The sequence below is a fragment of the Asterias rubens genome, chromosome 7 (genome assembly GCF_902459465.1).
Source record: "Asterias rubens chromosome 7, eAstRub1.3, whole genome shotgun sequence".
NCBI lineage: Eukaryota > Metazoa > Echinodermata > Asteroidea > Forcipulatida > Asteriidae > Asterias > Asterias rubens.
Genome location: NC_047068.1, coordinates 12,832,689 through 12,847,370, shown reverse-complemented (window position 1 = coordinate 12,847,370; position 14,682 = coordinate 12,832,689). Strand labels below are relative to the sequence as shown.

Sequence of the window (14,682 nt, the reverse complement as noted above, 5' to 3'; positions counted from 1 at the left end):
GCAGGCCCTACCAGCAGAAGGATATAATTTTTCCAGGGAACACTCATAAACACAGAATGGACTGTCAGAGCTAACGTACACATTTTATAGAAGAGCCCCGTTAGGAATGAGTCATACAGGTTGACACACACACAACACAAGGCAACTCCCTTCATCACTATGTGAAGAGTAAATTTATGATTAGCAACAACACACACTTTACTCAAAAAACCACAAGAACCTCCAACACTGGTAAGAACAACAAAATATCCCTATTGATCAACGGAGGAGGAAGACGTCTTCTGCTCAACAAATCAAATCTGAATCAATCACACTTTCCACAACGCACGTTTCATCTTACACGAGACAAGGCGACTGCTGTCACACCCAACCCACTGAGAGAAGTATGTGCTGCCGTGGCAACCGAGATGCTCGCTGGGAGTTCTACTTGCACTCAGCTTTGGAGCAAGAAGGAATCCCTTTGTCTGATGTTGTGTGGCATTGGATCATGACTGCTGGCTAGTGTTCAATTCAAAGCATGGATACGGGGAAACTTGAACAAGGGCCAAGAAAATTGTATTCAATTTATTTTGTTAATACCTTGTTATAAATTATACACAATGACCAAATTTGGATATGATTTGTTCGGTTTTATACCCCCAAACAAACAGGAGTTTGTTTTATAAGGGAAACAAAGGGCATCTTTGCAAACATTAAACACTAACTTGTACCTACAACATTGATACAAGTTGTGCATACTTACACTTACAGTTTCCCACAAATCTTAGAAACATTTCAATCCACATCACCATTTTACATTTATTCCAATTTCTATGAACATGAACACCTAACAAATTACAACATTTTTTTTTTACATAGGACTAATACTGCACAAGTTGATTACAATTCAAACTCTGTAGCTATAAGCAATGGTTGGTCACTCCATACTGTGACTCCAACAATCCCATCAAATAAACAACGTTCTTCTTTATGAATCAAGTGCATTCTCCACACGGCGTTGCAACTCCTAAACTAAAATATACACCTCGCATTCTTACTCTAATTTGTTGACTGAAAGACTCTATTGGTGCCCTGAACAGTACTTGAACTCTTGTCCGCAGTGAAGGGCTGGCTGTATTATAAGCATGCATTTCTACAACACAATGCTATAAATTGTAGTAATAATTCATACAATGTCTGATCCCTAAATGTATACAGGCAGTGGCGGTTTATAAAATTTATAAGCTGATCTACATTTTATAGCACCACTGCAGATGTGTACAACAACTGGTAGTCTACCTTACGAAAAACAGTCTCTGTTGAACAAGATCCACAGTAAAACAGAACAATCTTTACACTATAGTCTTACAAACTCAGAAGTTTTACGAAAAAGGTGGGGGAAAAAATCATCGAAAAAGAAAAATATGGCTCAATCTAATCAACAGTGAATACAATTGAGGAAACACAATAAATCAAATATTAGCTCCAAACAATAATTATTTTTTATAAAACCAGGGTTTACAGTGTGCCCCAACCCATAATAACAGGGGTGAGAGTAATTTCCAACAAAAAAGTCTGAAACTTCATGTAGTAACGTTAACATGTAAGATCAAAATGTTAAAGGTCTGTTGACATGATGGCATTTTTCCACCTTATGAATCCCCTGGGGTTTAGATTTCAATGAGCTTTTAGGAATAGTGTCATCAACATTAGATTAGAGAAGAGCAGAATTTCTTTGAAAAGTGGAACAAATTATTGGCTGATTTTCTTCACCATGCTGACTTAAAAAATTCTGAACTCAGATAAAAGTCTGAAATTTCTCATACGTGAAACAATAAAGATCTTTACAAAAAAAATAACATTGTGTAACCATTTTTATAACACAATACACAGTGTAGTGTAGTGTAGTGCGTGTACTTTTTCTGAGTGTATATTTTTACTTAGTCTGGTTCTTATTAATCATGTTGCTAACTGCATTGTATGCCACCAATGTTTACTCAAGGGCAAAGTTTTCATCACTGATTTTTCAATGGCAGACCTTCAAATGTTCAATGTAAACAAGCACCTTGTGTTATTGAAAGATATTCAATGTGTTTACTACATGTAAGTACTCTATAGTGCAGATTACCCTTGTAATGTATCTAGCTTAAGGAACTGAAAGAATTCATAACAGTTAATTTTTGAAATTATTTGAATTTGATCACAAGGTAACTTGGTTCAAAACAAACTATAAAACTCAGTTCCTTTTCTAATTTGTGTATTCTGGTTTTGAATTCCTTATCTTCAATTAATTAAGTGTGATTATTTTTACAGGTTGAGTTTATAATCAACCCAAAAGGCAACTGTGAAACAGACAACATTAGTCATTCAATCTGAAAAACAGATACAACTTGTCTGTTTTTCCCCCTTGTCAGCTGATTTCTGAAAATTTGTAGGGATGAGTTATTTTATTTCCCTTTCCTTTTAAACCAGTGCCTTGAAAATCTTAAGATCACAGAAGGACTAAGTTTCAATTTATTCAAGTTTTATAAGTGTGAATTTTTGGGGGGTTGGGGTAACTACAGGTGCTAAAACTGATAAACCTTAAATGTTTGTAAAGCATTGTTTATGAATGGTCCACTACATTGTACACAAAATTATGTGACCTTTCTTTTGGGGTAAATTCTTATTTTGGAAATGATTGTCCATACAGTTGTGGATAACTCGTACAATGGCAACTTAGTTTTGTTTGCCATAGAACATACTGTAAAATGTAATGTTAATTCAGTAATTCTTTTGTTTTCAAGCAATTTTCTTTTGTAACATTAAATTTTATATAATATATGCATTGCAATGACCACTGGCAATGACCCACATGAACATAACATGGGATGATGGGAACACAGGGCTTTTAATTAAGCCCCAACCCCTCCCCCATCTTTTTCCCTCTACATCAACACTAACGATACCAGTTGCACTGATTGTAACCATCATTTAGGATTTTGACTTGTCTGTCAGATGTTTGCACCAGATTTTGATTTCATACACTACTTCGGTTTGCTTCGACTCGAGCACACCTTGCAGTGCAGCTCATCCTCACCTACATAGTGTGAGTCTGCACTATAGAGGGTCAGGGAGAAAAGACGAGTATAGAGAACCCTTGCCTCGATCATCCAGACGATCCTAGACCAGTGGGTCAAATTTATACGAGTCTAAGGTCTAAGGTTTGTGACCAAGAGCTACGATTATCACAGCTGCGGCAATGCTACTGACTACTACTAGTACCTCTGGCTGTGATAATCAGAACTCCGACATGAAGGTGCCCTTAATACTATAAGAACTACTTCTTACCTTACATAGACTCATAACTGGGGTGCAGTTTTTAACGAATGTTTACATCTGCATCGACAGATGGGAAACGTTTTTGAAAGGAGTACATCGCCCCAGTTACTGACTGGGTCTACTTTTTATAATTAATAATGCTTCGTCAAAGCAAAGGGATGTGAACAAGAACTATGGAATTTGGAATAGTTGGGTCAGTGTCTTTTTTTTAGAAGTCTTTTATTTGGGCAAATTTAGATTGTTTTTCACATTTAAATGCCCAAAATTTGGTACATTTAATTAACATGATGAAACAAGGCAACCAACGTTTGCACAATCTTTACCTATGGGCTTTGCCTTTGGTAGTTGCGATAACATAACCCTCCTCCCGAGTAGGGAGGAAGGTTACGTTATCGCAATTATGCCTTTGGTCTAACGTGAAGACTGTCGATAAACGAGAGGGATAACTTTCCTGCCACAAATTTTTCACTCATTTTTACAAAAAGGAGTATAATTGATACTATATTATTATTTCATTATGAATGAAAAAGTGGTGGCGTGATACAGAAACTTTTCCAACGAGAAGATACAATTTTAGTCAAACAATTAATTTATTGAACTTAAAAGATTAACTGTGTCAATTAGGAATAGCTACAACAAACCACTAAAATTAAACAATTTAGATTTAATAGCCCCATAATATAGGTTTGGGACTTTATTATAAAATTATACTATTCCTGATAGTGATACAGGAAATATACAATACTTTGCACAGGATACAATTAGATTTTATCATAACAATATGACACTGGCGGTTTTGTTAGTGGTGAAGTTGACTTGAAAAGTTGACTGTCAATACTTACCACACGAGGAAATCCAAATGCAACTGTGTAAAAACCAAGCAGCGAGCATCCATGACCACAAGTTACTACTGCTGTAAATCCTTGCATTCAAATTCGAGTCCAGTTTTTTGCAGAGAAAGTTTTTATTAGTTCTCCGAATACAGTTTCTAGCACTTGCCATTTTCTGTTTAGTGTCGTTCTCCGACACCAGTTGATGTTTTACAGGACACATGTTCCTTCTATAAAAAGGAATTCATCCCAAATTCGTGTAGATATTGCAAAATAATTGTTGTTTGATTGATTCAACAACCAACCAACGAAGTGACCGTGAAGGGCGACAGGTCGTATACCGTGAATTCGTTCACATCACCCGTTGCAAAGTGAGCGTCGACCACTGCTCTGAAAATTCTGTTCTTCAAATCATCAAATGGACAGTCCGTGGTGTGGTGGTGGAAAGAAGAATCACACTCACAAAATCACAGATTCTTTTCAACTACATAGTCTACTTTCATTAACTGGCAATAACAAACTAACAACTCACGACACTTTACAGCAAAACGTCTATCTCTTCTTCTCCCATCAGTTTGACTCATGCATGAGCTAATTTGACAAAAAATACCGTCTGCAAAAACCACATTTACAATGCATACAAAACACGTAACACGGCCCCGGCAGATCGCGTATAAATAACGCACGGTATACCGGTACGATACGGTATACGCATCAATTACCACTGTTATTTTTTTGTACACGATTTGCCCAATAGGTTTCACTGGTTCCTGAAAACCGGTGCCCGCTGTGTGATGAATATTCATTAGTTTTAAAGTTCGGCAAACCATGGGCAAACACCACCAGAAAAACACCTGTAACATGTAGACCATTATAAACTTATAAAACTGTTCAAGAATCTCAACCTTTTACACACAAATGAGATATTTGATCTGTTTTGTTTCAGAACAGAATAATTCGTTTTATCGTTATGAGGAGTGAGGACATACATTATAAGTTGGAGCTTTGAATAAAGTGGAAACATTTGTTTTTATGAGTCCGAATGGTGGCGCTATTCACAGCGGCTTTAATAACATTGAAGGTGTTGAAAATGCAGACTTTTGCCTATGAAATTTCATTTTCTTTGCGAATGTATTGCTAAAATCATCAAAAGTACAATTTAACACACGTTCTGAAAAAGTAAATTCGTCCTAGTTTATTGTAAACACATAATTATTTCAACCTGTTAAAATGTCGCAATCAGAAATATTGCTTAAAACGATTGCAGCAATCGATATAAGCGCTCTATTTGATTCTTAAAGAAGTAAAATGCTTTCCCAAATTTGACAGTGCCAGGCATGCGCCTACATGTGTAAGCAATCGGGTCTCAAAACGATTTTACAAACAATTTTTTGTGTGATCTGCGGTTGGAAACCCGACTAGCGATCCTGCATAATTATTTTTTGGTAAAATTGTTTGAACTCGATTGTATTCAATGACCCCCCCCCTACCCCCATGCAACCCCTCGTGAAAATAATTACAATTAAATTAGGTATTCAAAACTATCATTCTCGGACATTAATTATTTGTGCTCGTTCAATGATTTGTAACAAATTATTTTGTTTGCGGTAAATGGTATCTGAAAATTACATAAAATTAATGAGACAATAAAAACACAGCTTCCCACCCTGTTCGTGTGACAATCAATATAATATATGCAAAGTATTTTGGTACGATCATGCTGAGGTCTCAAATCTTACTGTAATTTTATCATAAACTTCTGCAGTTAAACATTCAGAGGGGATAACAAAAATCTGTCTAAGGGGAAAATGTTTAGATGTATGAGCGAGTTTTCATATTACAATTATATTCGACATTTAAATCAAAGAAAGCCTACCTCAAAGGACATTATGATACTTTTGGTTTTTGTTATTGTTAATTATAATGTGAGATAATTTAATTAGCGAGTTTTCGTCAGATTGTAACCATTAACATAATATTTTGGTGACAATAAATCAAAGAAAGTCTATCTCCAATTCAAGGACACTAAATTTCTATTGGTTTTTATTATCGGGAAATGAAAAATTAAACAATGTAAGACTATCTTTTTCATCATCGTTCAACGTGATCAGAAATACTCTTCAAATAAATTGCTTTCAAAAAAAAAATGTGTTATCTTCATTAGAAACCCCATACTATTAGTATACTTACCGAATACGATATTTCATGAAAAGGAAATGGAGTGTAGCGATTAGTCTCTTTAATTGCACAATTTTTTTTTTAAGTTGATGTAAGCTATAATGGTGGGGTAACTTTATACCAAAGCGCAACCGGCGAGGGCGGCGCATAATCAAAACTAAATGAAAGTAGACTATTACAAACTTAATTGTCCACTTTCGAATGAAACCCAATCAGATCCACCATTGAGGTAGAATTAATTCTTCCTGGATCCACTTATATGCAATGATTCACGTTTGCTATTTTGTTTTTACCCCCCCCCCCCGCCCCCGGATGAAGACAGGATAGTATTAGTAGGTTGCTTCATAAACTTTAACGGACAAAAAATACCACTTTAAAAAACTAACAATATTGATTGAAATTTAACATTGACATTTTCCACTAAGAGAATATATTATTATATTTACAAGGTGCATTGTACATACGTTACATCTTTTTGAGTTATGAGCATACATATTAACAATGGAAAACAATTAAAATAAATAAAGAATATAAAAAACGTAGAAGCATAACATTATTTTGCGCCATCTTCCTCTTTATTAATGCGCATTGTTGGAGATAATACGCATTGTTGCGCTTGCGTATAAAGTTACCCCATCACTAGACATCAACTTAAAAAATAACTTGCGGGATGAGGCCTACCCTATGATGAAATAAGTCAGAAATCTCATAATTTATGCGATTGGGGCGTTTTTAGGCTTAATTTATGCGCTTAGTATTTTGATTTTTATGACTTTTAGTGTTTGTAATACTTTCGTCAACACAACGCGGGTTATTGACTTTTTATTTTGTATTTTTTGTATTTGTTCACAGAATTAGAAACTTATGTTGATTTTTGGGCTTGAACAATGAATTGACTAAAGTGGGATTCGAACCAACTACCTCCCGATTAACGTGGCGGCGTCAGATGCAATTGTGTCCGCCATGCAATATTGCCCGCTCCGGACACTTTTGCATATGCAATCGTGTCCGGGGTTATGCAAAAACCGTCCGGAGGACATGTACATGACTGTACATGTATGTGCGCGCGCGTAAGCGAGCGTACATGCACCGAATCTACTTATATGCAGCATGAATATTCGTATTTTATGATTGCAGCGAATACCCAACGGCCGAACATTTCCCATGTCATCATGACATGCACTTATACTTAGCTTGTAAAAAAATGGCGAACGTGTTCCCTCGACCAAGGGCGTTTAATTGCGGACACAACTGCATATGCAAATCTGTCCGGGCGGACACAATTGCATTATGCAGCAGCGTCCGGGCGGACACGATTGCATATGCAAAACCGTCCGGCGGACATTATTGCATATGCAATAATATGCAATAATGTCCTCCGGAAAGTATTGCATAGAGGACATAATATTAAAGCGTGAAGTAGAGCCGTTAAGACATAAATAGCGCCCCCATTTGACTTGACCTGGACGAGCATGTACCTGGACGACTATGTAGCTAAATTGAATTGGGTACCGATGAGCACCCGTCTATTTATCTTACGCAACTTCGATGCGGACTTCTGCTTTTAGCCAAATCTTTCCGTTCACAGTTATAAGAAAATAATACGGAAATAATCCAACATTTTAATGGTGTATGTGTTTGAAAGAAACATGACTTCATAAGACCAGTAAACTGTTGTGAACCACGTCCAGTAGCAAATGGAAAAGTAAGTAACCAGCAGCACCCATCTCGTCGTAAATATAAAATCGTATGTCCGCAGTATTTACTTGAATCAGAAACTATGTACTGTAGTTTCTAGTTAGTATTGAACTTCTAAAAACATGAATGAACAGTATTACTATATTAGTTGTATTGTAAGTGTATTGTCTAAAAATAATATTGTTGTATTGTATGTAGATGTCATTTTGTTGTAAACAGTTGTAAGATTTTTTTTATGTATGTATGTCTTGTGTTGATCAATTCATTCGATGATGATTAATAAAGGAACACGTTGCCTTGGATCGGACGAGTTGGTCTATAAAAAGCGTTTGTAACCCTTTTTTATAAAATGCATATGGTTGGAAAGATGTTTTAAAAGTAGAATACACTGATCCACACAAGTTTGCCTCGAAATTGCGTGGTTTTCCTTTTACTGTAAGAACTAACACGGTCGGCCATTTATGGGAGTCAAAAATTTGACTCCCATAAAAGACCGACGGTGTTAGTCGACGAGGTAAAAGGAAAACCGTGCAATTTCAAGGCATGTTTGTGTGGATCATTGTATTCTACTTTTACAACATCTTTCTACCCATATGCATTTTATAAAAAACGGTTACAAACGCTTTTCAAAGACCAACTCGACCGATCCAAGGCAACGTGTTCCTTTAAGGTAGACCGGAAAAGTTTCCGTATGGCACCACCACTTTTTCATTCGATATGAAATAATTTTAGTATCTGCTGGTTTTGATGTGTGATTAGGCCTATTACCTCAATGTGATATCCCTTTTTGTGAAAAAGTGGTGGCGCCATGCGGAAAGTTATCCGACTGACTTACTTTGGTTTACTTTGGTGTTGAGCCTGGAAGCTACAGCTTATGTGCCCCTCTATACTGCATTGGGATCACGTTGAAGGCGGTATTTCAACGGGTGGCGCTTCCAGTGATTTTCGCTTCCAATGACTTAAATTTAATTAATGGCTTGTCCCATTTATTCCATCAATTATCATAAATTCATTAATCATTAGTGCTGAGTTTTAGATGGCATGCAATACTTGAACAAGGTGATGCATATCTGTAAAGTAGCCCTTGCACGCCAGTCTCCTTTATCGCTTATTTATAAAATTATGAATGTATTATATGCAGTTACATTTTCAATCTCAAAATAAGCTTATCATGCCTATCAATTGATATTCTTTTGTGTACACCTTTTCAACAGATGACAACAATGGCTAATTTTGCAGGTCAACTGGGTCGTCTCTGGACTGTCAATGCCCCCTTTACCATCACAAGATGTCTGACACAGCTGAGCACACGCAATCTATCTGGACTCTGCAGAACTGGAATGGCACCTTCATGTTCGCATAATGCAGCTACTACCAGAACTAAAATGTTTCAAAACCTTAGCAAATCAAATTTACTTTCTACTACACAAAGCAATGTGAACACTTCTGGACCTTTTCGTTTCTGTCACACATTACGGAACATGCACCCAAAAGGTCCCACACCCAGCTTGCTGTTGGCGTCCGAGTTGAGATATTCAAGGACGGTGCATAGAAATGGATTTTTGGCTTTGTTTGGAATGAGAACAGCATCGTTACAGTGTCGACGTTTGATTTCCAGCGGGCAGAGGGATGCTTGGAAACGACGCAATCGTTCAGGGATGCTCTATGCAACAGCTATGGTTGTTTTGGTTGTTGGTTTTTCATATGCTGCTGTACCTCTCTATTCTGTTTTCTGTCAGGTAACGTCCCCCTACATACTTGTTCCTCCCATGCCCCCTCATTCCTTTTATTTTATTCTATTAGGGATCTATGCAAAAAGCATATAGTCGATGGAGTGCACATTAAGTAATTGACTGACAAAAAATGAAACAGTGCATGCTTGTTCACTATAAAAATCATTTAATTTGTGGCGTTTTTGTGTAGTTTCATGACAGACCTCCTCATTTTGTTGGACCATATTTTTCGCTGGTTTTACTTTTGAGACAAACTTACTTTTTGTCAATAACTACTCTTTTACAACCGACTAGATGTTTTTTGCATGTACAACCCTTGAAAAAGGACAGGAGCAATTCCATTCAGAAATAAAGTTGAAGACCTAAAATTTACTAAATCGATAAACTATTTTTATTTTACTTTTTTGACACAGGCTACTGGCCTCGGGGGTCAGATCACACAGGGTCATAACATTGACCTAGTTGAAGACATGGTACCCGTCCGCGGTCGGCCAATATCCATCCGATTCAATGCCGACACAGCAGCCAGCATGCAGTGGAACTTTAGACCACAGCAGTTGGAAATCAAGGTAAATTTGTCCTGTCCATTAAAAAAGTTCCTGTTCATTTGATAATGGCTGCTTTCCATTTCCCTAGCAAATTAGTGTAGAGTGTCCCATGGACTTTACGCGTATGACATAATCTGAGTAGGGTGCTCTCATCTACAAGTCAAAAGGAGGTGGCTCATTGGCCAATCTTGTGTTTCCGTTGTTTCAACATAATTTTACTTGATGAAGATGGGATGACGCCAATGCAATCGTCAGGTTGAATTTAAACAATATCTGGTTAAGTGAATGCTCAAATTGAATTTCTCTGACTAAATCCTCTGTTGGATCGCGGGGACATCTTTTTATTAACTTTGATTAGTCTCAATATTTCAATATTCCATACATCGTCTCATCTTTTTTGGTTTGCAGGTTGTGCCAGGAGAAACAGCCCTCGCCTTCTACTCTGCACTCAACCCCATGGACAAACCAATTACAGGCATCTCTACTTACAATGTGGTGCCGTTTGAAGCGGGACAATATTTCAACAAGATCCAATGCTTCTGCTTTGAAGAACAGAGATTGAACCCACATGAGCAGGTACATAGATTTTGTAATTGTATTGAACAAGGTTTAATGGCCTGAAGTTCCTTTTGCAGATTCTTTGGTTTCATTACCAAAGGATAAGTAAAAGATTTAAAGGCAAAGTATAAATAAGGGAATCAATGTGTGGTGAAGAGGTTTTCAACTAGTGGTTTAATCCCAACGAGGCCTGTTTCTTGATAATTTTACCGAGACGAAGTCGAGGTAAATAATCAAGAACCAGGCCTCGGCGGGTTTAAACCACTAGCTGAAAACCGATTCAACACACTTTGATTCCTATTCATAAATACCTTTTCGGTCAAAAACATCCACACTTTTTGGTCAAAAAGTAAAATAAATGCAAAAATTATAATTGTTCAATGATTTCTTTCAACACAACACCCCTCCAGCTATGAAATGGTAAAGCCCTCCGCCGCCCTCGGGTAAACAACTCCTTATAAGGGAATGCTGTGCGCATCTCGCGTATCGCGTGATGTGGCACAACTGTTTCAGCCGTTGCTCTCGACCAATTGGAATGAAGAAACTGTCTTATAAGAATAGGTGCAAGCTCGCGTGTCACGCCCATGTTTCAACACTTTTTACTGGTCATAAACAAAGGTTTATACATACCCACGTGACGCGCTCTCCACCAATAGGAGTAGCGAAACTGTCTGAGTTATTTATGAATGTGGTATGAGATATTGCTGAAAATCCGGAGGCAGGAAGAATAATCCCTATAGGTAATCACAATCTGAGAAACAATACTGACAGTAACACTTCTCAGGTTCGAAAACATACAACAGCATTACTTAAAAGTGGTGGAATGTTTTTTCAGAATGATTTAAACTATTGAAAGCTGCTGTAGGCTTCTAACCAAAAGTTTTTATTGCCATTAACTTTCAAGAGTGATTTATACCAAACTGTTAACTTTCTCTTGAAAACAAGCATTTCAGTGCAAATTAAAAAGATAAGGAAAGTTTTTTTATGCAGCCTTATTTTCTTTTTCTTTTCTTCCCTTAAGTTAATAGAAAGAGAATTATACCCTTTTAAAAATTGTGGCCCTTTGCATTTTCTATCTCTCCCTCAATCTGTTTAAAAGAAAGTTTAATAGTTGTATTAACTTATCCTTCTACATTTCTTTGATACTTACTATTCCAGGTTGACATGCCAGTGTTTTTCTACATTGATCCTGAATTTGCTGAGGATCCTAAGATGGCCAAGGTTGACACTATCACTCTCTCCTATACATTCTTTGAGGCAAAGGAAGGACTTGTCTTGCCCGATCCATTCACCAAGCCAAATGAAGTGTCAACATGATACCCACACAACCCAGTCACAACACAAAATTAGATTATTAAAGGCAGTGGACACTATTGGTAGTTACTCAAAACAATTATTAGCACAAAACCTTTCTTGGTGACAAGCAATGGGGAGAGGTTGATAGTATAAAACATTGTGAGAAACAGCTCCCTCTGAAGTGACAAAGTTTTTGAGAAAGAAGTAATTTTCCACGAATTTGATTTTGAGACCTCAGATTTAGAATTTGAGGTCTCAAAATCAAGCATCTGAAAGCACACAACTTCGTGTGACCATGGTTGACAAGGGTGTTTTTTTCTTTCAGTTAATATCTCGCAAGTTGTCACAGGTTTGTTATTTTATGCATATGTTGAGATACACCAACTGTGAAGACTAGTCTTTGACAATTACCAATAGTGTCCAGTGTCTTTAAACAAGCCCTTTATGGTTGAACAAAGAAACATTTACTAGAGCAGGCTTTGAACCTGCAACCTTTGGATTAAGTTGAACATGCAGGCGCTCTACCAACTGAGCTATCTAGCCCTATGTTGGTGGTCTACCTATTTTGTCAATATCTTTGTTCGGGGTGCCAGTCAGAAGCCATTTAACCTGTAACTACAGTATAGCCAGGGATCACACTCAAGCTTACAATACGACCGGGAAGCAGCAAACAGAGGGAACATTTCTAGGGCTAAACAGCTCACTTGGTAGAGTGTTGGCACGTTAATCTAGAGGTCGCAGGTTCAAGTCTTGCCTATAGTAATCTCGTCTTTGTTCAATGACAAATTATTAGATAACAAACAAATTTGGACATGGTCAGAGTGGTGAGACAATCTCCAGATATGACTTTGGGTAGAGCTGTGGCATAAAAAGAAAATGTATACATGTACATGTACAGAGGGGCTGTGTAGTGTGGAAGATCCTCCTTTACCGGAGTGAATGTAACTATAGGATAAACTTTTTTTTTAAGTGATAAAGATTTTTACAAATGTAGGGGTACAAATTATATGACCTTTATGACCTTGTGAATTAAAAAAATATATTCAAATTAATACCCGGATTAGCTCATGATTTTCTACATTTTCAAGCAGACATCTGAATCAACGGTGCACAGTGCTTCAAATCAAACTCCAAGTTGATTTAATATTTTCCTGATGCTAGAGTTGCATTTCATTTGATTGAATGTGTGGGCCAAATTTCACAGAGCATGTAAGCACAACATGCTAAGCCCAAATAATTTTTGCTTACAAGAATAATTACCAGCAAAAATATAATATCTGAACATATTGTCTTTGACTAGTTTCCTGCTTAGTTTTACTCATCAGAAAATCATCAAGCAAAATGTTCTGCTTGTTAAGCAGCTATATGAAAGTGGGCTCTGGTATACATGTATTGATACTTGCAACTCGCCATGCTACTTGGATAGTTTATGCATTTCACATGTGATTTTATAGAAATAAAGTTGTTTGCAAATGAAGACCTAGACTTACCGTTTGCTTTTGGAGTTTGACTTTATAGCTTGTACTTGCATTACTGTAGGTTGAATAGTGTTTGTGTTTGTATTCTTTCAATTTTGAACAAAGAAGCAGTAACACAATTAGGAGGGGGGTGGTAAGATTGGTGCAGTGGTGTCTTGCTTCGCCTTCCACCTCTGGGACCCCAGTTCGAATCCCACCGAGGGCACTATGTGGATTGGGTTTTCAGTCCCTATTTGACTGTGTGGGTTTTCCCTGAAATAACGCTCATGGGTTTTCCTCCCACATCTTAAACTGAAATTACTTCAGTGTCTTCTCTCTTGGCTCTAATGAGCGTTGAGAATAGATATCTAAATCCAAATTATTAACAGCCAGAGATGTCTCTCTCAATTTCCACTATCCATTTTGCCTGGATTTGAAGAGGTTCCATGAAACCAATCATCTGTGATTCAGTGGCATAACCAGACATTTACAATTAGGTTGGGGAAAGGGGGTATTATGTATTAATTTGTGCATTATTTGATCTCATGTGGGGGGGGGGGGGTGGGGGCAAAGAGCATGAGTGTGTTCATATTACTAGGATAAATGGGCGGGGGGGGGGTTGTACTTCAAGATGGGAAGCAATGAACATTTGTTAAGATTACAGTTTCCATGATTGAAATCGTTATCAACCATCAACTTTTACAATTGGGTTGGGGGAAGGGGGTATTATGTATTAATTTGTACATTATTTGATCTCATGTGGGGGTGGGGGGTTGGAGGGGCCAAGAGCATGAGTGTGTTCATATTACTAGGATAAATTGGGGGGGGGGGGGGGGTTGTACTTCAAGATGGGAAGCAATGAACATTTGTTAAGATTACAGTTTCCATGGTTGAAATCGCTATCAACCATCAACTTTGCTCTCTAAGTTTCATTTTCTCATTTAATAAGCTAAGGGAAATGCTGCATTCTAATTCAATTAATTTTTTTTCTCTGCCAATAAAGCTGTTTGCTTGTAAGATTAGAAGTCTGGTACATTACTTGCTTATACTACAAAGTTGCAAAGTTTCGTAAGCGCAGCAGATG

The 14,682-nt window shown here is 37.2% G+C and overlaps 2 protein-coding genes across 3 annotated transcripts in view; one reads left to right on the top strand and one right to left on the bottom strand.

Moving 5' to 3' along the window:
* Nucleotides 1-4,780, bottom strand: part of LOC117292968 (protein sidekick-2-like) — an 80,751-nt gene extending 75,971 nt beyond the window's left edge. For both annotated transcript variants that reach the window (XM_033775148.1, XM_033775149.1), the window contains exon 1: nucleotides 4,143-4,780. In XM_033775148.1, coding sequence (XP_033631039.1) covers nucleotides 4,143-4,353 — 211 coding nt within the window. In that variant the 5' untranslated portion in view covers nucleotides 4,354-4,780. The remainder of the gene's footprint in view (nucleotides 1-4,142) is intronic.
* Nucleotides 4,781-7,859: 3,079 nt separating this feature from the next.
* LOC117292718 (cytochrome c oxidase assembly protein COX11, mitochondrial-like) lies at nucleotides 7,860-12,271 on the top strand. Its single transcript, XM_033774864.1, has 5 exons — nucleotides 7,860-8,013; nucleotides 9,221-9,745; nucleotides 10,153-10,308; nucleotides 10,696-10,863; nucleotides 12,004-12,271. The coding sequence occupies exons 2-5, from the start codon at nucleotides 9,221-9,223 to the stop codon at nucleotides 12,160-12,162; spliced, it is 1,008 nt and encodes a 335-aa protein (XP_033630755.1). The 5' UTR covers nucleotides 7,860-8,013; the 3' UTR covers nucleotides 12,163-12,271.
* The last annotated feature ends 2,411 nt before the right edge of the window (nucleotides 12,272-14,682 follow it).